Here is a 24,782-nt window from a genome sequence, read left to right on the forward strand (position 1 = left end):
TGGGACCCTGGCGCTGTGAAGCAACAGTGCTAACCACTGTGCTACCGTACCCATACAGATTCAATGTCATCAGAGCTAATATCCTTCCTCACTATTGCGTTAATTTCCTCTTTAACCAGCAATATAACCCCACTGCCATTTCCATTTTGTCTGTTCTTCCTAAATACTGAACACCCCTGGAGTGTTTATTCTCAATTCATATCCATGGCCACCCTGCAGCCATATTTCCGAAATCCCAACTATAATCATACCCGTTACATCTATTTGTGCAATGAATTTATCCACTTTATCGTGAATGCTCCGCTCATTCAGACACAAAGCCTTTAAGGCTTGTCTTTTTAACATGACTCACCTGATAACGTTTTGCATGCACCCTCCCAAGTTTCATTTTTGTAATTCTCTCCAACCATTGTGCAACCATTATTCCAGCACTTCCACTTCATTTTATATTGTATTCTCTCTGTCATTTCAGCTGCTTTCCATCTTAGTTATTTCAACCATAAAAACATATATAAAACCACTCATTAATATTGCTAATTTTTAATCTACTCTCTGCCCAAATGTGGATGCTGATAATATTAACTGACAAAAGTTTAATATGTGAGCACAATATTTCACCATTTTGTGTTGCAGCAGCTAAATCAAATTGTTTAAAATAAACTCAATTAAAATAGCACATATGAGATTATTGTCTGAATCCAGTCACATTTGTTCACCAATATTTCCAACAGCAATTTCACGTTTTATCTGTTTCTTGAGAAAATACTCTGGTGAAGACATGGGAAACGAAAAGGACACAAAACAATGTACTGTTATCTCAAAATGTTTGGACGCGAAGTAACATTAATGTGGCCCTGAACATTGTTTGGAATCAGATATTTAACATATTGAGCAATTGAAAATATATTTAGTAAATCCACCTTTTCATTCATCATTACAGGGTTTGCCCATGGGGTACACTATTGGGAAGTGAAATTTCTTGAACCTCCATATGGTACATCTGTCATGGTGGGTGCAGGGACTGAGCAAGCATGTCTTCATCTTGGCAATTACACATTTGTAAACTTGCTGGGTAAGTAAGAATGGTGTCAGCTTTAATAAGAACATGGGAGTCCACACCGAGTAAAGTAACAAACTAGATTTATTTACAATAGGTATATAGACTGCCTGGCATCTCTCTACTGGGTTCCTCTCTTTCTGGTCTGTGCCTCACAGGCCGACCTTTTATACAATGGGTAATTAGAGTTCTCTCGCCTCTAGTGGAGTTCTTGTGCATCCCGAGGACCACAGAAAAGACAAGCAGTCCCACTGCATAGGTCCCATGCGGGATATTACATCAGCATATTACAGTCCTTAAGTGCTGGTCTGGGCAGCTTATTATATGTTAACATAGTAAGAAGCCTTACAACACCAGGTTAAAGTCCAACAGGTTTTTTTGGAATCATGAACTTTCAGAGTGTAACTCCTTCATCTGGTGACACACCTGATGAATGAACTACGCTCCGAAAGCTCGTGATTCCAAATAAATCTGTTGGACTTTAACCTGGTTTTGTAAGACTTCTTTCTGTGCTCACCCAGTCCAACGCCGACATCGCCACATTATGTTCACAGAGTCCTCCTTCCACAGGTTAGGTTGCAGTCCATCCCTTTCTATCTCTTTAGGACAATCATAGGATCATAAGGAAGAGAAGCAGGAATAGGCAATTCAGCCCCTCCAGCCTGCTCTGTCATTTGATAACCTCAAGTCTGTTCTGACTGTGGATTTATCTCCACCTTCTCGCCTGTCCCCCATAACCCCTGGCTCCCTTGTTGATCAAGAATCTAACTTAGCCTTGAATATGTTTAATGGTCCATTAAATATATTGAATATTCCATTGCTCTCTGGGGAAGAGAATTCCAAAGACTGACGACCCGCTGAGAGCAGAAAATTCCTCCACAGCTCAATCTTAAACAGAAGACCCCTTATTTTTAAACTTTGTCTCTTGATGCTGGATTTCCTCACAAGACCATTTTCTAAACGACTGACATCACAGAATCATAGAATTTACAGTGCAGAAGGAGGCCATTCGGCCCATCAAGTCTGCACTGGCCCTTGGATTGAGCACCCCACTTAAGCCCACACTTCCAACCTATCCCCGTTACCCAGTAACCCCACCTATTATTAGGCATTAGGCTGACTGGACCACAGTTTCCTGCTTTCTGTCTCCCTCCTTTCTTGAATGGAGGTGTTACATTTGTGGTTTTCTAATCCGCTGAGACCTTTCCAGAATCTAAGCAATTTTGGAAGATCACCATCGATGCATCCACTGTCTTTGCATCCACTTATTTTACATTCTCAGGATGCAGATCCCATTTGTTTTCCTGGTGCTTTTTCTCTGGTGATCTTGATCTAAGTTCCTCCCGTTTGCATGGTGGTACAGTGGTTAGCACTGCTGCCGCACAGCGCCAGAGACCCGGGTTCAATTCCGGCCTTGGGTCACTGCCTGTGTGGAGTTTGCACTGTCTCCCCGTGTCTGGGTGGGTTTCCTCTGGGTGCTCCGGTTTCCTCCCACAGTCCAAAGATGCAGGGTAGTTGGATTGGTCATGCTAAACTGCCTGTTTGGGTTACGGGGATAGGGTGGGGGATTGGGTCTAGTTAAGTTGCTCTTTCAGAGGGCCGGTGCAGACTCGATGGACCAAATGGCCTCCTTCTGCACAGTAGGAATTCAATGATTCTATTATTCATGTGAGTCCATGGTCAGTTTACCAATTTGAGAAATTGAAATAAAGATCATACATCATGAATAAAAATAAGTTATTATCTCAGGCATTTTTAAGTCTGTCAGTCTATAACAGTTAATGTGGGAGATTGTACGGATTACACACAAATATGATGGTGCTCTGACTTTCTTAACATTTATATGAAGCAATTTCTTTTTCCTTTTCTAATGCTATTTAAACAGAAAAATCTCAATACAAATATAGGCAAAACTGTAATCGCTAATGATTCTGTTTGAATTATCCTGCTGGCCCACACTCGGTCCCCAAATGCTTTAGCTCAGCTATTGCTGATTATTTTCATTTCATTCATGTTCCAGCTTAAGTGAATCACAGAATTGTTATGCTGCAAAAGGTGGCCACATGGCCTATTGTGTCTGTACTGGCTCTCCAAAAAAGCATCATGGGCGCGATTCTCCACTCCCAATCTTCCGTGGCTCCGCAAGATCTGTGCGCCATCTTCTTGCGGGGCGGACTTAGAGAGGACGGCAACCACGCATGCGCGGGTTGGTGCCGGCCAACCCGCGCATGCGCGGATGACGCCCATTATGCGGCGCTGGCCGCGTCATCTATGCGGCGCCGCTTTTACGCAGGCGACAAGGCTTGGCGCGTGTAGATGACGCGGCCCTGATCCTGGCCCATTGTCAGGGCCTGAATCAGTCGGGACCGGGGCCGTTTTGCACCGTCGTGAACCTCGACGACGTTCACGACCACTTCGGCGCGGGAGTGGAGAATCCCGCCCCATGTCTTAGTGCCTTTCCCTTGCCTTTCCCCCATACCCCTGCACAATGATTCTATTCAAATGATCATCTAATGCCCTACTGAATGCCTCAACTAAATCTTCCTCCACCTCACATCCAGACATTGATCCCTGTGGCACTCCACTCTTACATCCTGCCAACCTGAAAATGACCCAAATAACTCTCTGTTTCTTGTTAGCTAGCCACATCTATCCATGCTAATATGTTACCCGCCACACTACAAACTCTTATTTTGTGAAATAACCTTTAATGTGGCACATCATTGAATGTCTTTTGGAAATCCAAGTACACCACATCTACAGACCCCCCTTTATCCTTAAAATACAAAAATGTTTCTCAATGTTTGGATCAGTCAGGTGATAGGATTCAAGGCCATCACTAGACTCCTTCAGAGGCAGGGGCAATTAATGGCACAAATCTGGTTCCCTCAGAGCAATCCGGAGTCTTTGTCAACAGCCAGAGGTTTCAGATGTTATAGAATCCCTACGGTGCTGAAGAGGCTATTCGGCACATTGAGTCTGCACCAACCCTCTGAAAGAGCACCCTACCTAGGTACACTCCCCTGCTCTATCCCCATAATCCCACCAAACCTGCGCACCCCTTGACATTAGGGGGTAATTTTAGCATGGCCAATCCATCTAACCTGGTCAGAATATTTAATACAGGAGTTGGGACGTCTTGTTGAAGCTGTACAGGACATTGATAAGACCACACATGGAATACTGTGTTCAGTTCTGGTCACCCTATTATAGGAAGGATATTAAACAAGAAAGAATGCAGAAGAGATTTACGAGGATGCTACCAGGACTTGATGGTCTGAGTTATAAGGAGAGACTGGATAGATTGGGACTTTTTTCTCTGGAGCGTAGGAGGCTTAGGGGTGATCTTATAGAGGTCTACAAAATAATGAGGAGCATCGATAAGGTAGATAGTCAACATCTTTTCCCAAAGGTAGAGGAGTCTAGAACTAGAGGGCATAGGTTTGAGGTGAGAGGAGAGAGATACAAAAAAGACCAGAGGGTAACTTTCTGCACACAGAGGGTTGTGAGCATCTGGAACGGGCTGCCAGAGGCAGTGGTAGAGCCGGTTACAATTTTTTCCTTTAGACAGTTACATGGGCAGGGTGGGTATAGAGGGATATGGGCCAAATGCAGGCAAGTGGGACTAGCTTAGTGATAGAAACTGGGCGGCATGGGCCAGCTGGCCGGAGGGCCTGTTTCCATGCTGTAAACATCTATGACTCTATAACCTGCACCTCTTTGGACTGTGGGAGGAAACTGGAGCACCTGGAGGAAACCCACACAAACATGGGGAGAACGTGCAAACTCCACAGTTACCCAAGGCCGGAATACTGTGAGGCAGCAGTGCGAATCACTGTGCCCCCCATGCACAATGTTTAATGGGCTTACGGGGATAGGGCAGGGGAATGGGGCTAGGTCGGGTGCTGTTTCAGAAGGTCGATGCAGACTCGGTGGGCCGAATGGTCTCCCTCAACACTTATAGGGATTAGATGATTTTGTAACATCTGAAGGCCCTGGCTGTTTACAAAGGCTCCTGGCGGTTCTGTGTGATTAAGTCAAACCAATTATCCAGCCTATTGCACAGTGCCCAGGAAACTGCCATGATTCATACATCCTGAGGCAGTTCAGGTGCCACCCAATTGTCTTTGTGGATGGATCCTGGGTGACAAGGGCTACATACTAAAGACATGGCTGCTTCCACCTGTGTGGCACTCCAACACTGAGGCAGAGGCGATGTACAACTGCTGCCATGTGACAATAAGGACGACCATTGAACAGACCATGGTCTTTCTAAAAATGAGGTTCAAATGCCTGGAAACATCTTCGGGACCTTGTAATACTCCACATCAAAGGGTCTCACATATGTGGTGGTATCTCTCACCCCATACCCACTCTCACCCTCATCCACTCGCACCCTCATCTACTCTCAGTCTCGCACCCTCTCCCACTCTCACCTACACACACAACCACTCTTACCCTCACCCACACACCCTCTCACCCTCACCCACTCTCACTCCCATCCACCCTCACCCACTTCCAATGTCTCTCATCCTCTCCCATTCTCATCTACACACACAACCACTCTGACCCTCACCCCCTCTCAGCCTCACTCACCCTCACCCTCATCTACTCTCATCCTCTCCCAATCTCACCCTCATCCACTCTCACACTGATCCACTCTCACCCTCACCCAATCACACAGTCCCTCACCCTCTCCCATTATCTCCTACACACACAATCACACCCACCCTCATCCACTCTCACCCTCCCCTTGGGCCCCCTAACTCATCTCTTCTCAAAGAATAAAGAACAAAAAAAAGTACAGCACAGGAACAGGCCCTTCGGCCCTCCAAGCCCGTGCCAATCATGAAAAAACCTTCTGCCCGTACTCAGTCTGATTTAGGGCTGGTTTAGCTCAGTGGACTAGACAGCTGGTTTGTGATGCAGAACAAGGCCAGCAGCGCGGGTTCAATTCCCATACCGGCTGAGAATTCTGAATTCTCCCTCTGTGTAACCGAACAGGCGCCGGAATGTGGCGACTCGGGGTTTTTCACAGTACTTCATTGCAGTGTTAATGTAAGCCTACTTGTGACAATAAAATGATTATTTCTTTATTTTATTCCCTCCCTATTCATGTATCCATCCAGATCCCTCTTAAATGTTGCTAATGTGCCTGCTTCCACCACATCCTCTGGCAGCACGTTCCAGGCACCCACCATTCTTTGTGTGAAAAACCTACCCTGCACATCTCCCTTAAACTTTCTCCCTCTCACCTTGAACCTGTTCCCCCATGTAATTGAAACTTCCACCCTTGGAAAAAGCCTCTGACTATCCACCCTGTCTATGCCTCTCATAATTTTAGAACATAGAACATTACAGCACAGTACAGGCCCTTCGGCCCTCGATGTTGCGCCGACCGGTGAAACCACTCTAAAGCCCATCTACACTATTCCCTTATCGTCCATATGTATAGAACATAGAAGACCTGTAGACCTTTAGAGCATTTGTAGACCTCTATCAGGTCACCCCTTACCCTCCTTCTTTCCAGCGAAAACAATCCTAGTTTATTCAACCTTTCCACTTAGCCAACACTCGTGAGACCAGGCAACATCCTGGTGAATCTTCTTTGCACTCCCTATAAAGCTTCCACGTCCTTCTGATAATGTGCTGACCAGAACTGCACGCAATATTCCAAAAGCGGCGTAACTAAGGTTCTATACAGCTTCAACATGATTTCCAAACTCTTATACTCAATGCCCCGGCTGATGAAGGCAAGAATGCCATGTGCCTTCTTAATCACTTGGGCCATCTGCGTTGCCACTTTTAGGGACCTGCACGCCCAGATCCCTCTGTATGTTAATGTTCCTAAGGGTTCTGCCATTTACAGTATAATTCGTACCGAGATTTGACCCTCCAGAATGCATCACCTCACAGTTGTCTCGTCAAAGAAATTTAACTTTTTATAAACATCTGGACCATTGCTATTCAGCAAAAACAAAACAGATAATAGGCCCCAAGTGCTGCGAGGTGGATTCATTCAAATGTTTCTGGATGTACCCATATTCTTCTCTCCTGGGGTCTATGGTTAGGGTTTGGTTCCTGTGGAGACAGGCTAGTCTCCAGTACATGAGATGACCACAGTGGGCAGCCTCTGGGTACCTGGAGGAACCCGGCATATGGTGCGAATATGGTAAATGCCACATTGGGTGGTCTCTGGGTGTTTGAGCCCTGGAGGTGCTCAGCATATGGTGGGGGTGTGGGGGGAGGCCACATAGGGCGGCCTCTGTCATTGGGGCTTTATGAAGCATTAGTGTCACTGTCAGAGGTCGAGGGTCTATCATCAACATAAGGATCCCCATGATTATCATAGAATCATAGAATTTACAGTGCAGAAGGAGGCCATTCGGCCCATCGAGTCTGCACCGGCTCTTGGAAAGAGCACCCAACCCAAGATCAACACCTCCACCCTATCCCCATAATCCAGTAACCCCACCCAACACTAAGGGCAATTTTGGACACTAAGGGCAATTTATCATGGCCACTCCACCTAACCCGCACATCTTTGGGCTGTGGGAGGAAACCGGAGCACCCGGAGGAAACCCACGCACACACAGGGAGGATGTGCAGACTCCACACAGACAGTGACCCAAGCCGGAATTGAACCCGGGACCCTGGAGCTGTGAAGCAATTGTGCTAACCACCATGCTACCGTGCTGCCCGTTAATAATGTTTCAGGCAGCTGCTCTTTGTCCCTTTCAAAGCCCTCATCCCCTTCCCTGCTTACCTGGAGTGATTAAATACCCGGAACCGAGGTCAGCTCACCTACCCATCGCTTATCACAGCCTTTATTTATATTTTTTCATGAGGCTGAGGGCATCACTGGCTAGGCAAGTATTTGCCTAGTCTGGGCGGCACGGTGGGTAGCACTTTTGCTTCACAGTGCCAGGGTCCCAGTTTCGATTCCCGCTTGGGTCACTGTGCAGAGTCTGCACATTCTCCCCGTGCCTGTGTGGATTTCCTCTGGTGCTCCGGTTTCCTCCCACAAGTCCCGAAAGACGTGCTGTTAAGTGAATTGGACATTCTGAATTCTGCGTACATGAGCAGGTGACGGAGTGTGGTGACTAGGGGATTTTCACAGTAACTTCATTGCAGTGTTAATGTCAGCCTACTTGTGACACCTATAAAGATTATTATATTATTCTTGCCTACCTCTAATTGAGCTTGAGGTGGTGGTGAGCTACCTTCTTGGACTGCTGTAGTCCATGTGGTGTAGGTACATCCACAGTGCTGTTAGGCAGGAAGTTCCAAGATTTTGACCCAGTGGCAGTGAAGGAACTCATGGACGAGGCCATACTGTGGGGTCAGTTCACCCCTCCTGCATCTACTGGGTGGTTTGCTGCACGTGTCTCTGAATTTAATAAAACAATGTGAATTTGTTCAACAGACACATGTTTCTCTTTTAGCTGTGTCCCTTTCTGACACTGCAAATTTCTCATTTTTAATGGGAATATAATTCCTTTAAGTTTCATGTCAAACCGTTTCTTCTTGATTGAATATTTTGGACATAAACAATAAACAAAGGAGCTGGTTTAGCACAGAGAGCTAAACAGCTGGCCTGTAAAGCAGAACAATGCCAGCAGCGTGGGTTCAATTCCCGTACTGGCCTTCCCGAACAGGTACCAGAATGTGGCAACTAGGGGCTTTTCACAGTAACTTCATTGAAGCCTACTTGTGACAATAAGCGATTTTATATTATTATTAATTTCCTGGTCTGAATGGTTCTCTTTGGAAATTGAACTGAGAGATATGGGGCGGGATTCTCTAAAAATGGGGCTATGTCCCCACGCCGACGTGAAAACCTGCGGCAACGACTCCAGCGTCAATGGCCCCCGAAAGTGAGGAATTCTCACCTTTCTAGGGGGCTAGGTTGCCGCCGGAGTCGTCCCCGCACTCCAGCCGATGGGGAATGGCCCGCGCGAGTCCACGCATGCGCGGAACGGCTGGCGTATTTCCGCGTACGCGCAGAACGGCCGGCGTATTTCCATGCATGTGCGGAATGGCCGGCATATTTCCATGCATGCACGGAAGCGTATTTCCGCGAATGCGCGGAGGTTCCCTTCTCCGCGCTGGCCCCCGGGCAACATGGTGGAGCCCTACAGGGGCCCGGCACGGAGTAAAGTAGACCCCCACGGAATCCGCCCGCCCGCCGATCGGTAGGCCCCGATCGCGGCCCAGGCCACCGTGGGGCCCCCACCCCCGGGATCGGATCCCCCCGCCCACTCACCTTGCAGGCCCCGCCGGGTGGGAAGTGAGTAATCCACGCTGGCGGGACTAGGCCAAACTTGTCGGCCACTCGGCCAATTGGGGCCCGGAGAATCGCCAGGGGGGTCGCTGTCAATGGCCCCCAAACGGCGTGGCGGCGATCCCGCCAGCACACGAAAAATGGCGCCGGAGAATGGGGAAGCCAGCGTCAGGGCCCTCCCCCCCCCTCGAGGATTCTCCGACCCGGCGCCAGGTCGAAGACTCCCGGCCATGTTATCTGTTCAGAACTAGTATCTTCATTGTCTTGGGCAATTTATACAGATTAGCAGTTCCCATGCAGCTAATCTTACTACATTCATTCAGTATAAAAATGTGCGAGGTTTGTCTCAGGATATATGACTCCAGCTCTGAATGTGACTGCTCAGGTGTTTCTTTTAGATTTTTAGTCTTTCTTAATAAATGTTCAAATTTGGAATAATGTTGCATCAAAAGTGGGCGGACTATTTGTCATCTGATTCAATCAGATCCAGCACAGTGTTTTGGGGGATTGGGCAGTTCTCTAACCTCATCCTTTCCGCAGGAATGGACTCTGAAAGCTGGGGTTTGTCCTACAAAGGGACAATCTGGCACGGTGGACGAAGCAAGCGGTATACTGAACCCTTTTACGACAAAGCCACAATCATAGGAGTCGATTTAAATCTGTACGATGGGACAATGGCCTTTTATAAGAATGGACACAATTTGGGTGTGGCGTTCACTGGCCTCAATAAGGTAATTAATACTGACAGCTGCAGAGAATATGTGCCATTTATCACCTTGTGAGAAAAAGTGACGGATAATGAAATATGTTTTCTTTCAACGAAATTATTTTTCTTATGCTGGTCACCTGCAATATCCTTCACTGCACTGATGATAAATGAAGTATCTCAGTAAATGAAGTAGCGCAGTGAATGCTTAAATTGTCCTTTCATCTCTGCAAATTGACGCCAGTCTAAACCAATGGGATGAAATTCTCTTTCTGTTGCAGTGAGAGCCCATGGTGGACAAACTGGGCAATTGATTCCGTTTATAGTTGGTGTATCAACAATGGCCTCAGTGAGAGCAGCAAAAATGGGAAATTGAAACATACAAATATGCAAATTAGGAACAGGAGTGGGCTACTCGGCCCCTTGAGCCTGCACCGTCATTCAATAGGATCATGGCTGACCTTATTATAACCTCGACCCCACATTCCTGCCTACCCCCTGACAATCTTCACGTCTTTGTAAGTCAGGAATCTATTTAGCTTTGCCTAGGGCAGCACGGTAGCATTGTGGATAGCACAATTGCTTCACAGCTCCAGGGTACCAGGTTCGATTCCGGCTTGGGCCACTGTCTGTGCGGAGTCTGCACATCCTTCCCGTGTGCGCGTGGGTTTCCTCCGGGTGCTCCGGTTTCCTCCCACAGTCCAAAGATATGCAGGTTAGATGGATTGGCCATGATAAATTGCCCTTAGTGTCTAAAATTGCCCTTAGTGTCGGGTGGGGTTACTGAGTTATGGGGATAGGGTGGAGGTGTTGACCTTGGATAGGGTGCTCTTTCCAAGAGCCGGTGCAGACTCGATGGGCCGAATGGCCTCCTTCTGCACTGTAAATTCTATGAAAAAAATATTCAAAGGGCAGGATTCTTCCGTCCCGCCCACTATAAGAACGCCACGGGCGAGACGCGGACAATGGAGATGTCCATTGACCTCAGGCGGGATTCTCCGGTCGCCGGGCGGACGCGGCCGGAAAACTCCGCCCAAAGACTCCGCTTCCACTCTGCCCTTTGAGGAAAGAGAGTTCCAAAGATTCATGACCCTCTGAGAGAAAGCAATATTCTACTCGGCCTGAATTTGTCATCTGTCAGGTGCACGCACTCAGCAGGCTCGGAGCTGCTTGTGGGCGGCCCAGAGAGCAATTTCAGCCTGACTGGCTGGCCAATTAACGGCCAGCCAGCGTGAAACCTCCACAGTGAAAGGCTGAGCACCGCCGTGGAGGGTGGGAAGAGGGAGGGCGCCAAGAAAAAGAGGGTCAGCCTATCATTTCCAGTATGCTCCCGCGGGAGGGGGGCAGGGACAGCCACTGCGGAGTTATCTCAGGGAGCTGCAGACCCGTGAAAAAAAAATATTGTGGTGAAAACTGTGCCAGGTAGCACAATCATACCTTTCCCCAAACACACTTGTTAATTTTATTTGAGCCCTGATTTTTCCCGCCCAGGAACCGAAGTTGTAGCTAAAACGTAAAAGCCGCCTCGCCAATCGGCCCACCCACCATCCATAAAGACAGATGGGCAACGTAATATTCCAGTCAAGTGGTGTTTAACTCATTTTGAAAGGTTTCTTGATTGCTGGTGGGTGCGATTCTGACTCCTGCACACACCTGCCAACCAAAATATAGTACGCATGTTTTGCACGATTTCATGTACTTACAAGTCGGGCACGTTCCCAAACTTTGATGTAAAATTCTGGCCCTCATCTGAGCGGCTCTTTGGCCGGGATTCTCCGAGCCTCCGCGCTGGAATCGTGCTTGGCGCGGGGACGGAGAATGGGGTCAGACCCGCGATCGGAACCAAAGCCGGGACGCGATTCTCCGCGAGTCGCGCGCGCAGTCGACGTGGCACCGGTCGGGGTCTGTTGAAAGAGGCCCCCGCGGCGATTCTCCGTGGTCGACCAACCGAGTTCCCGCCAAGTTCCGCCGGCATGATTCCCGTATGGTTTCACCCGGCGGGAGCTCAGACTCGTGGCTGCGGTGGCCGTCCTGGTGGGGGGCAGTGGGATCAGACCTTCGTGGGGGCCACCACGACTGCCAGGCCCGTGATCGGGGGCTACCGATCGGCGGGCGTGCGCGATCCGGGGGGGGGGCTATCTTCTTACGCGCTGGCCCACTGTGTGGCTCCGGCATGTTGCACGGGGACCGCCGCGAAAACGGCCACCACGCGCATGCGTGGACCCGCAGCTGGAAATGCATGGCCCCGTATCTACAGCAGGAGCTGCGCGGCGCACACTGGGGCCCTGCTATCCCTCTTGAAGTTGGAGAATCCCATGATTCGCGCCTGTTTTCCGGCAGGCGTGAGGACATAGCCCCATTTTCGGAGAATCCCGGCCTTTATTTTTAATATGGCTTCCAGTTCCAAATTATTCCACAAAAGGAAGTATCCTTCCCACATCCACCTTGTCTAGATCCCTCAAGATCATAAGGTTTCAATCAAGCTGCCTCTTACTGTTCTAAACTCCAGTGAAAATAAGCCTAGCCTGTCCAACTTCTTCTCATAAGGCAACCCACCTATTCCAGATATTAGTTTTGTAAACCTCCGCTGAACTGCTTCCAGTGCATTTATATCCTTCTGTATAAGGTGACCAATACTGTACTCCAGATGTGTTCACACCAATGTCCTGTACAACTGAAACATATTGGGCGGGATTTGCCAACCGCCCCGCCGTGTGTTTTCCGGCAAGGGTTTCCTGGTGACTGCACCCCTCGGCGCCGGGAAAGCCATGCGCCGGCGTGGGATCGGAATTTCCCGCCGGTGAGAACAGCCGATCCCACTCATAATCTCCCTTTTATATTGAATTCCCCTCACAATAAATAATAGCATTCTATTATCTTTCTGATTACTTTCTGTACCTGCATACTCGCCTTTTGTGATTCATGCACTAGGACACTCAGATCCCTCTGAATCCCAGAGCTCTGCAATCTCTCATTTAGATAATGTGCTTTTTTATTTTTCCTGCCAAAATATACCATTTCACATTTGCCCACATTATACGCCATTTGCCCATATTTTACTCCATTTACCAGACTTCTACCCACTCACTTAACCCATCTATGTCCGTTTGTAGCCTCATTATGTCCTCCTCACAATTTACTTTCCTACCTATCTTCATGTCGCCAGCAACTTTTGCAAATATATCTTCAGTGCCTTCATCCAAGTCATTTATATAAATTGTAAAAGGTTGACGTCCCAGCGCCGATCTCTGTGGCATACCACTTGTCACATTCTGCACAACCACAAAAAACAATTTATGCAACTCTCCGCTTCCTGTTATAATAATAATACCTTGTCACACGTAGGCTTCAATGAAGTTACTGTGAAAAGCCCCTTGTCGCCACATTCCGGTGCCTGTTCGGGGAGGCCGGTACGGTAGCTAGGCAATGTTCAATCCATGCCAATTCGGTACCCCCTACACCATACCCCACAATGAAATCCCACAATGGAATTGTGAGGAGTATTCTTCAAGTAGAATTGAGGTTTGAGACACATTGTTGAATATTTTAAGCTGCATTTGACTGTGATTTGGAAAAGCTTTATGTTGATGGGATACAGACCGTTTATTTCTCAGGGTTAATATCCCTCACATTGATGATAATAAAAATTACACATAAGCTAATGAAACTTCATCAGGTTGAAGATTGTAAGCTTAGAAAGCAAATCACTCCAGGTCTTAGACTAGCAAAATGGCCCCTCTCTGTTTAACATAAAATGGTGATTTAAAAAGTCCCTGAAGAGTGCTGAGATTTGTTACTGTGCAGAAATGTTACGGTGAAGAAGGAGGCCATTTGGTCCATTGAGTCTGCACTGGCTCTCCAAATGAGCATTGTGAGTTAGTGGCATTCTCCTGCCTTTTCCTCATACCCCTGCACATTGTTTCCATTCAAATGCCCTCTTCAATGTCTTGATTGAACCTGCCTCCAGAGTTCTGAAGAAGCATCAGAGGGGCTCAAAACATTAACTCTGTTTCTCTCTCCACAGTGCTGCCAGACCTGCTGGGTTTTCCCAACCTTTCCAATTTTACCTCATAACTGAAGTTCCTCATCCCTGGGGCCATTTTTGTAAACCTCTTCTGCACTATCTCCAATGCATTCACATCCTTCCTATAGTGTGGCACCCAGAACTGTACACAATACTCCAACTGAGGTCTAACTAGTGTATAAGTTTAGTAATAACCTCCTTGTTCTTGTGTTCTGTGCCCCTATTAATAAAGCCCAGAGTACTATATGCTTTATTAACTGCTCTCTCCACCTGTCCTGCCAGCTTCAATGGTCTATACACAATTACACCCAGGTGCTTCTGCTCCTGCACCCCCTTTAAGAATTGTACCCCTTAGTTCTTCCTACCAAAATGCATCGCCTCACACTTCTCTGCAATGAACTTCAGTTGTCAACTATCTACCCACTCCAGCAACTTGTCTATGTCCTTTTGAAGTTCTAAACTGCCCTCTTCACAGTTTACAATAGCTCCAAGTTTTGTGTCATCTGCAGACTTTGAAATTGTCCCCGGCACACCAAGATCTATATCATTAACACGTATCAAGAAAAGCAAGGGTGCCTGTACCGACCACTGAGGAACTCTATTACAAGCCTTCCTCCAGCCTGAAAAATATCCATTAACCGTTACTCTGCTTCTCATTACTCAACTAATTTTTGTATCCCTCTTGCTACTGGCCCTTTTATTCCATGAGCTATAAATTTTCTCACAAGTCTGTTGTGTCACTGTATTGAATACCATTATGGGAGATTAAGACATGCAAAGGTTTTCCTTTGTTCGAAGTTGGCTGGATCAGACTCACCATCCCTGTGGTCAATGTTACTTTGAAACTGCTGCAAGGCATCAGGTGACCAGTTGAACCATTTTGTCCAATGTTCATTTAGAAAAAGTACAAAAGAATAACTTTATAAATTAGTCCAGCTGGTAAATATATACATAGTTTTATCTTTCACGGCTCGAACATGACAGTTGCCCATTTTCCTTTTCTACCATCATCCTAAACATTACACTACAATGATCACAGTCTCCTAAATATTCCCTCACTGACACTTGGCCCTCCTCATTTCTAAGAACCAGGTCCAGCAGTGCGTCCTTTCTGTTGGACTGGACACATACTGCTATAGAAAACTTTCCAAAACACAATCTAGGAATCTTTGTCCCTCTCCACCCTTTACGCTACCACTGTGCCAGTCCACATTCGGGAAATTAAAGTCCCCCATTATAACTGCAGATTTGTTCCTCTGCATCCTTCCTAAAGTTAGTGGTCTATAGATCACACTGAGGAATGTAATTGATATCTTTTTTGTTCCTTAGCTCTAGCCAAATAGATTCTGTCCTCGAACACTCTGGGACGTTCTCTTTATCCAGCATGGCAATGCTCTCCTTAACCAATGCTGCCACCTCTCCCCCTTCCTTTCCTATCTTGTGATGTGACCATCAATTCACTCGAGGCAAGAGTAGAAATAAACTGTGGCTTTAATCAACTAGAACAGTGTCTGCCTGCGACTGATCTAACACTGAGAGCCGCCTACAGGTCGACTGCTCTTTATACCTCCCTTCAAGGGGAGGAGCCATGAGCGGAGCCCATGCATGCCCCAACATGTTACCTTATGGATAATGCCATACAGTGGCCCATAGGTGGAGCCCACAAGGGCAACAGCATAGCACAGACACAAATGGTGGATTATTAATATAATACATTCACCACATCTTGTACCCAGGATTATTTAGCACCCAGTCTTGCCCTTCCGTGGGCCAGGTCTCTGTTATCGCCACATTATATTTCCACAATGCAATCTGTGACTGTAACTCCTCAATCTTATTCACTATACTCTGTGCATTCACACACATTGCATCAGAAACCGTGATTTTGCCGTCATTTTTTTGTATCTTACTGACTTACTATTTTCGATAGGAATGCTTTCTGTCCATTCCAGTATTTTGTACACCCTGGTATTCCTGATATTCCCTCTTGGTCCCCACATCACTGCCGAATTAGTTTAAAGCCCTCCCATTAGCATTAGCAAAACACCCTGCAAGGAACTCAGTCCTTTCTCTGTTTTGGTGCAACCTGTCCAGGTGTCATCTCCCCCCCCCCCCCCCAGAGCCTGTCCCAGGAATTCAAATCCCTCCCTTCCGCACCATCTTTCCAGCCATGCGTCCTTCCCCTATTACTGTATTCACTTGCATGTGGCACTGTGAGTAATCCAGAGATGACTACATTTGGGGTGCTGTTGGCTAATTTTCTATTTAGTTCCGTAAATTCTAATTGCAGGACCCCACTCCCCTGCCTATCTAAGAACCATGGCCTCTGGCTGTTCACCCTCCCCCAGAAGAATGTCCTGCAGCCACTCAGGGATATTGCTGTTACACGTTTAAATCTTTTTGTTTTTTGAAACTGTAGATTACAATGCTGCAACTTTTTTAAATTACTTGACTGTTGTGTGTAACTGGATTCTAGTTTCATTTGAATCCCCATAGATTGGGATGCCCCTGTATCCCATGACCAGTTCCACAGCCGCAGAAACAGAACTCCAACTCGGGGTAAGAAGCTGTCGGTTCGCCTCATTGCAGGAACAGTGTTTGCACACAGTCCTACAGCACCTCGAAGACAAAGCCCACATCGACACACTGCCGCTGCCTGAATTCATCAGAGGACAACTTAAGGAATTCTGAAAGTAAGCACAGGGCTAGGATGCAATCATTTTTAGTGACAAATGTTTTCTTGTTCCACAAACTGGCTTCCTGCAGATTTAATGTTTCCCTGTCGCTGTTTCTGGACACAGAGAAAAAAAATTAAGTTTCCAGCAATTGTGAAGTTGGTCATGTGGCCCTTCACAAAACAGCAAGATCATTGTCTAAATATTTGAAAGGGTTTAAACTTGGTGTGTGGCTGAGAGTACAAACTCTTTGAAGTGAGTGGTTTAGCTCAGTGGGCTAGACAGCTGGTTTGTGATGCAGAACGAGGCCAGCAGCACGGGTTCAATTCCCGTACCAGCTGAGAATTCTGAATTCTCCCTCCGTGTACCCGAACAGGCGCCGGAATGTGGCGACTAGGGGCTTTTCACAGTAACTTTGTTGCAGTGTTAATGTAAGCCTACTTGTGACAATAATGAAGATTATTATTATATAAGTGGTAATAATTGTCAAAACTGCTTGTGTTCGTAATTATTAACCTGTGACAGCAATGGCTGGCACCGACACATGTTAACGGTTGCAGATAGTTTTTTTTCCCATTATTCTTTCATGGGATGTGGGTATTGTTCGCAAGGTCAGCATTTGTTGCTCATCCCCAATTGCCCTTGAACTGAGTGGCTTGCTTAATCTATTGAGGGCAGCACGGTAGCACAGTGGTTAGCACAATTGCTTCACAGCTCCAGGGTCCCAGGTTCGATTCCCGGCTTGGGTCACTGTCTGTGTGGAGTCTGCACGTTCTCCCCGTGTCTGCGTGGGTTTCCTCCGGGTGCTCCGGTTTCCTCCCACAGTCCAAAGATGTGCAGGGTAGGTGGATTGGCCGTGCTAAATTGCCCTTAGTGTCCAAAATTGCCCTTAGTGTTGGCTGAGTGGGGTTACTGGGTTATGGGGATAGGGTGGTATGGGCTTGGGTAGGGTGCTCTTTCCAAGAGCCGGTGCAGACTCGATGGGCCAAATGGCCTCCTTCTGCACTGTAAATTCCATGATTCTGTGATTTCAGACAGACATTAAAGTCAGGATGTTCCAGTCCTGCCCGTGACAGGAACCGCCACGGGCGGTAATGGAAAATTTGGAGGCATTCAAATGTCCATTGACTCTAGGCGGGACTGGAAAATCCCAACCTGTGAGTCAATCCCTTCAGGCACCAATCATTAAAAATCAGTGAACTGACAAGAACTGCCTATTTTACACTCCAGTCTTGCTGTTAGCTCCCAAAAAGCTACACTTATGAAGGAAATGTAACTGGATTTTTAACCACATAGTTTGTCATAACTACTCCTGACCAACCTCTCTGGTTCTGGACAATTAATTTTACAATTGTGAAATGTCAAACAACAAATATTTTGATAAATCCATTGCTTTTTTAGCATGACATCTTTTAAACTTCCGTTTGATATTGTAGCATCAAATGAGAGTGTCTCACACTTTATATCACTGTCTATGAATTTTGTAAAAAGTGAAGGATAATCAGTGCTTTTCAATTCCAGGTTTTCTGTCTCTGAGGATTCTTCAATATGATTGGCTACTTGTCCTGCTTGTTGACATCAATGCTACAGGACGCCTGGAATTGACTTGGGCAGCAGATTCAAATTAGGGTTGAGTAACGTGAAAGCTGTGTTGTAGAATCGTTAGACCTCTGCGGGCAACTTTCTTCGAGGCCAGTGGCAAGTGCCATTGTTTTGTAGCCGACTGCAAAATATTTATAAATATTGGACTTCAGTGTACTGTCTTTTTTCAAGATGAACCAAAGATAATGGAGAGATTTACAATTTGCAGTGACTGACAGATTAACAATTATTTAGTATTGAACAATCGACACGATAAGATGCTAGGATACTTAATATTTCATAATATCCAAGGAATATTGAAGATTCTAAGTACAGGAATGGAAGGACTTAAGTGAAAGGTAGAATCTGGGATTCAAACTCCTCAATGTTTTAAGGAATACCCAAGCAACCACAGAAACGCTAACTCAAGGAGCAAATTCAATGGGGACCAGTCGTTCAATATTTTATGGTTTATCGATATTCTTTATGCATTTATCGGGAGAACCAAGTAAAATTAAAGCTATTCCCTGTTAGAATTCTGAATTCTAACATGACCTAACATAACCCTACAGGGTTTGAAGTGTGGGAAGGATATGACAGTATTGCACCAGAATTTATGAAACACCGGGGCCCCCCAAGCCCTTGTCTGGCTGGCCCTGTTTTAAATTCCGACACCATTCCAAAGAAATGGGGGACAGCCAAAGTTATTGCCATACCAAAACCCGGAAAAGACCCCATACTTGAAACTAGCTATCATCCAATCTACCTCCTATAGGTCCCATATTAGATCCTTGTACGCCTCATCCCCAATCGTAGAAGAAGTCCTTAGCATTGACCAAGCTGGCTTCCAAAAGCACTGCAGCACAGGCGAACAGGAACTGACCCTTTCCAGTTACGTTGAAAACGGCTTTCAGAAAAACAAAAAAAAGGCAGGTGCTGTGTTCCTCGGTCTCACAGCTGCCTACGGCACGTTTTGCACACTGGCTGCCTCCTGAACCTCTCACTGGATCTCCCCACAGTGTGACTAAAAGCATTGGAATACTTTTGAACAATCAAAGGTTCAAAGTTCACCTTGGAGAGGCGAAAAGACAAACCAGTGGACTCCCCAAGGCTCAGTTCTAGGCCCAATCCTATTCAGCTTGTACACAAGTGATCTTCCAAAAACTACCGCCTGAAAATTCATGTGTGCCAACAACATCTGCCTTGTAACTCAAGCCCCCAGCTTCGACATCTTGAATCGGACCCTCAACAAGGACTTGCCAAAACTTGAACAGTACTGCAACACGTGGCGACTCCAGCCAAGCCCTACAAAAACTACCCAGCTCATTCCATCGTTACAATGCAACAACCAATAAAGAACTTAACATCCAAATGAATGCCGACAAAATAAAGCACCATAAAACTCCAACGTACCTCAGAGTGACCTTAGATAGGACAATGACCTTCCGAGAACAGCTAAAAACAACTGCAGCCAAGGTCAAGTCCAGGAACAACTCAATTGCCAAACTAGTCGCCTCGACATGGGGTGCACCACCCTCCAAACCTCAGCACCCGCATTCTCATACTCTGTAGCAGAATACTGCACCCCTGTTTGGTCAAGATCATCACACCGATGGCGCAGTGGGTTAGCCCTGCTGCCTCATGGCACCAACGTCCCAGGTTCAATCCCGGCTTTGGTACACTGTCCGTGTGGAGTTTGCACATTCTCCCCATGTTTGCGTGGGTTTCGCCCCCACAACCCAAAGATGTGCAGGTTAGGTGAATTGGCCACGCTAAATTGCTCCTTAATTGGAAAAAGAAATGAATTGGGTATGCTAAATTAAAAGAAAAAGATCATCACACACACACTGAGCTGACACCCAGCTGAACGCTACTATCGCCCAGCAGAATGCGACTCTGAGTATCATTACGGAAACACTATACTCAACACCTGTCCTGGCAAATAACACTCCTCCACATATCCAACTTGCAACAAACTATAAAATGATGGGAAAAGTTTACAATGCGGCCACCCCTCCCCTGTGACTTCATGTTGATCTATTCAGCACATTCAAGGTATTACCCCCAAGAAAGCTGACCTGGAAAAATCATCCCACCCAATTAATATTTCAATGTTAATTCAACCTGGACAAATGAATGGGAATCATTGGACATGACAAACAGATACCTGGTCCTGGTCTCAACCCAATAGCTGCCTGGTTGCAACCTTCCAAGGGAAGAGTGGTCCACCCTCAACAAATTTGGCACTGGCCAACTTCCACAGATTGGGCATTATTGCCAGTCCTCTATGTGCCAGTGGGAGAGTGCAAACTATGCACCACATCATAGTCCAATTCACAGGCTCAGTGGAGGCCTATCTGCACTCAACACAGCAGGACCATAAGAAACTGCTTGGCTTTGGACTTTGCGTTCGCTAAATAAATAAAAACATAACCAATTAAGACCTGGGTATAATGCACAATCCCGCGAGTTTATTCTGCATAAATAGAATGAATATTAACACTTTTACTTGTCAGTCCAATCAAGCAGAAACATTTGAAATGGCACTAAGTTCAGGCTTGATCTTAATTAACTCTAACTTTTGCCTTTTTGATATTTATTGTTTCAATCACTAAATGATATATTTTTGTATGTAATCATAATGTTTAAAAGAATATAGTTAAAGACACAAACATTAAACCTCAGTTAATTCCTCTCAGTGTGCATGTTTTAAACTTTATGTATGTTTGTATTGTGAAGACAAAGTGGTTGACTCCAAAATGCTGACCCAACCAGCAACGCCCACATCCCATGGACGAATTAAAAAAGTTATGTCATATTTATAGGAAGCAGACAGAAGCTGAGTACTTACTATTTTAAAATTATAAACAGTAAAATTACTATCAGCTTTGTCTGCTGTGACAAATTGAGTTTATGTCTGTAGTTCACCTTGAGATGTGTTCCCAATCTGATTTGTTGCAGAGATATGAAACAAAAGTTGGAAACAAATTCTGAACGAAGAAAATCTGACCTGCATTCCGCATTCCCACTCCCCTGTGCGCTTTTTTATTGAAGGTGGCACCGAGCAGCAATGTCTACCCACTGAGTGGCAGTGGGAAGCATGGAGACGGGCTCGGTGCCCGCCTGCTGAGCTGTAGCCATTCTATGATTTTAAGCCAAATATGGCCACTGATGATGACCATGAAACCATTGTTGGAAAAAAAAACATCTGGTTCACTCATGTCCGTTAGGGAGGGAAATCTGCCATTCTTACCCGGTCTGACCTACATGTGACTCCAGACCCACAGCAATGTGGTTGACACTCAAGGGCAATTAGGGATGGGCAATAAATGCTGGCACAGCCTGCAATGCCAATGTCCCATGAACAAATTTTAAAAAAGCTGCTTCATCAATTACCTTCCTTCCATCATAAGGTCAGATGTGGGGATGTTTGCTGATGACTGCACAATGTTCGGCACCATTCATGACTTCTCAGATAATGAAGCAGTCCATGTCCAAATGCAGCAAGACCTGGACAATATTCAGGCTGGGCTGACAAGTGGCAAGTTACATTCGTGCCACACAAGTGCCAGGCAATGACCATATCCTAGAAGAGAGGATTTAACCATCTCCACTTGACATTCAATGGCATTACCATCACTGAATCCCCCACAATCAACATCCTGGGGGTTACCATTGACCAGAAACTGAACTGGACTAGCCATATTAATACTGTGACTACCAGGGCAGGACAAACGTTAGGAATCCTATGGTGAGTAGCTCACCTCCCTACCCCAAAGCCTGTTCACCATCTACAAGGCACAAGTCAGGAGTGTAATGGAATACTTTCCAATTGCTGGATGAGTACAGCTCCAATAACACCATCCACGACAAAGCAACCCACTTAATTGCTCCCCCTCACACAAACATTCATACCCTCCACCACCACCGACGAACAGTGGCAGTTGTGTGTACCATCTACAAGATGCACTGCAGTAACTCACCAAGTATCCTCAGACGGCACCTTCCAAACCCACGACCACTGCCATCTAGAAGGACAAGAGCAGCAGCTATCTGGGAACCCCACCACCTAGAGGCTCCCCTCCAAGTCACTCACCATCTTGACTTGGAAATATATCGCCGTTCCTTCACAGTCGCTGGGGCAACATCCTGTAACTCCCTCTCTAAGAGCATCATGGGAGTACCTACACTTCAGGGATTGCAGCCAAGAAGGTAGCTCAACACCACATCTCGTAAACAAATTTAAAAAACGAGTGGGGTAACACGTGGCAGATGCAATGCAATGCGGCTAAATGTGAAGTTATATTTTGCGGTGTGAAAGACAGAAAGGAAGAGTATTATTTAAATGGTGATATATTAGGAAGTGTGGATGTACAAAGGGATCTGGGTGTTCTTGTACACCAGTCAATGAAGGTGGAGAGGCAGGTGCAGCAAACAATTAGGTTGCAAATGGTATGTTGGCCTTCCATTGCTAGAAGATTTGAGTTCAGAAGTAGGAATGTACAGGGCCTTGGTGAGACCACACCTGGAGAATTTTCTGCAGTTTTGACCTTCTTACCTAAAACGGATATACTTGCCATAGGAGTGCAACAGAGGTTCACGAGGCTAATACAGAGGTTGGAGGGACTGTCCTATGAGGAGAGATTGGTTTGACTGGGCCTGTATTCACTAGAGTTTAGAAAGATGAGAGGATATCTGACTTAAATGTCTAAAATTCTAATGGGATTGGTCAGACTAGATTCAGGGAGATATGTCTTCCCTGGTTGGGGAATCTAGAACTGGGAGACACAGTCTCAGGATACAGGGTAGACCATTTAGGACTGAGGTGAGGAAACATTTCTTCACTCAAAGGGTAGTGAACCTGTGGAATTCTCTAGCACAGAAGGTTGTGGAGGACAAGTCACTGAATGTGTTCAAGAAATGATGTGGAGATGCCAGCGTTGGACTGGGGTGAACACAGTAAGAAGTCTTACAACACCAGGTTAAAGTCAACAGGCTTGTTTCGAATCACTAGCTTTTGGAGCGCTTGAAGAAGCTAGTGATTCAAAACAAGCCTGTTGGACGTTAACCTGGTGTTTTAAGAATTCTTACTGTGTTCAAGAAAGAGTTAGATTTTTAAAAAGATTTTAATGGCATCAAAGGATATGTGGAGAAAGTGGGAATTGAGATAGAGGATCAGTCATGATCATAATGAATGGCAGAGCAGGCTCGAAGGGCTGAATGGCCTAGTCCTGTTCCTAGTCTCTATGATTCTTTCATGTTGGAGGGTGCACAGTGGACTCGAGCAGAGTCAGAACTGGGAAATTATTCTGATGCCCGAGAATTGTCAAAGCCCGGAACATTTCGACCAACGTTTCGACAGTAAGGGTCAACGTGGCTTGTCGCTAAAGAACTTTCTGGAGTTACCAACAGATGAGCCAGCAATTGACGGGTCTGAAAGGACAGGGGGGGCAAAAATTGTTCTTCTAGGAATCTCAGAGAAAAGATGTCTCTGAAACATTACAGCTTTGAAGCAAATACCAGATACAATAAAACAACTTCTTCTAAGAAAGAAGATAGGAATAATTATAATTATTACTTAGAGTGGAACAAGAAAAAAAATACCTTGAAACACTGGTTTGAAAATTCGAGGTGAAGATGTTTATTCAAGTAGATACCTACATTTGGGTGGCATTCTGTGTGTCACAGAGAAATCTAACTGTCATGTAAACACTGTGATTACTCACTCATTGTTCCAGGTTTCATAAATAACCTGATTGCTAATGAAATTGATCTTCATTGCTGAAGGATTTCAATTTTCTTGTTGTTTCTCCTGCTCCTCCCATTACAAATCAGAGAATTTATTTTCCTGAGCACCAAACTGGGAAACAGTGAGGCTGGATGGAATTGTGAGGCTGGAAAATTTATTGGTTAAGAGGTTAGGATACACAAACTAGAACAGCAGAGCTGAGTGAAATAACACAATAGATATAATAATCACTGTTATCATAGAAAGTAGATTCAAACATACAAATTGGGACCCGGCTCAAAGTGGAGAGGATCTCCAAGAAGATTGCTTATATAGACACTGACATTAAGTTTCTACAAAGATGCAAGAAAGCAGATGAGATCCTGAAAGGGCTACAGATCACAAACCCACTCAAGCCAACCTATAACACAACTATGCTGAGAGACTCTGCCGTCGCACCTCTCTCACACTTCTCAACCACCTCGTGTACCAGCTCTACAGCAGACGCCGCAACCTGGAAACCAAGATAGAGTCCATATTCCTGGACTTTTAAATTTATAGAAGCACTTCCAAAATTTGAAGAAAAGGATGTTGAAGCGTTCTTTATTTATTTGAAAAGATAGCTGAATAGATGAAATGGCCAAAAGCAATTTATACATTACTTTAACAAAGTAGACTGATAGGTAGAGCTAGTGAGGTGATACATCATTGTTGGAAGAGGTATCCA

The 24,782-nt window shown here is 45.9% G+C and overlaps 1 protein-coding gene across 3 annotated transcripts in view; it reads left to right on the forward strand.

Moving 5' to 3' along the window:
• LOC140384667 (SPRY domain-containing SOCS box protein 3) overlaps positions 1-21,013 on the forward strand; it is a 42,462-nt gene extending 21,449 nt beyond the window's left edge. For all 3 annotated transcript variants that reach the window (XM_072466592.1, XM_072466591.1, XM_072466593.1), the window contains 4 exons: positions 941-1,072; positions 9,882-10,072; positions 16,568-16,764; positions 18,268-21,013. In XM_072466592.1, coding sequence (XP_072322693.1) covers positions 941-1,072; positions 9,882-10,072; positions 16,568-16,762 — 518 coding nt within the window. In that variant the 3' untranslated portion in view covers positions 16,763-16,764; positions 18,268-21,013. The remainder of the gene's footprint in view (positions 1-940; positions 1,073-9,881; positions 10,073-16,567; positions 16,765-18,267) is intronic.
• The last annotated feature ends 3,769 nt before the right edge of the window (positions 21,014-24,782 follow it).

Source organism: Scyliorhinus torazame, chromosome 10 (assembly GCF_047496885.1).
Source record: "Scyliorhinus torazame isolate Kashiwa2021f chromosome 10, sScyTor2.1, whole genome shotgun sequence".
Classification (NCBI taxonomy): domain Eukaryota; kingdom Metazoa; phylum Chordata; class Chondrichthyes; order Carcharhiniformes; family Scyliorhinidae; genus Scyliorhinus; species Scyliorhinus torazame.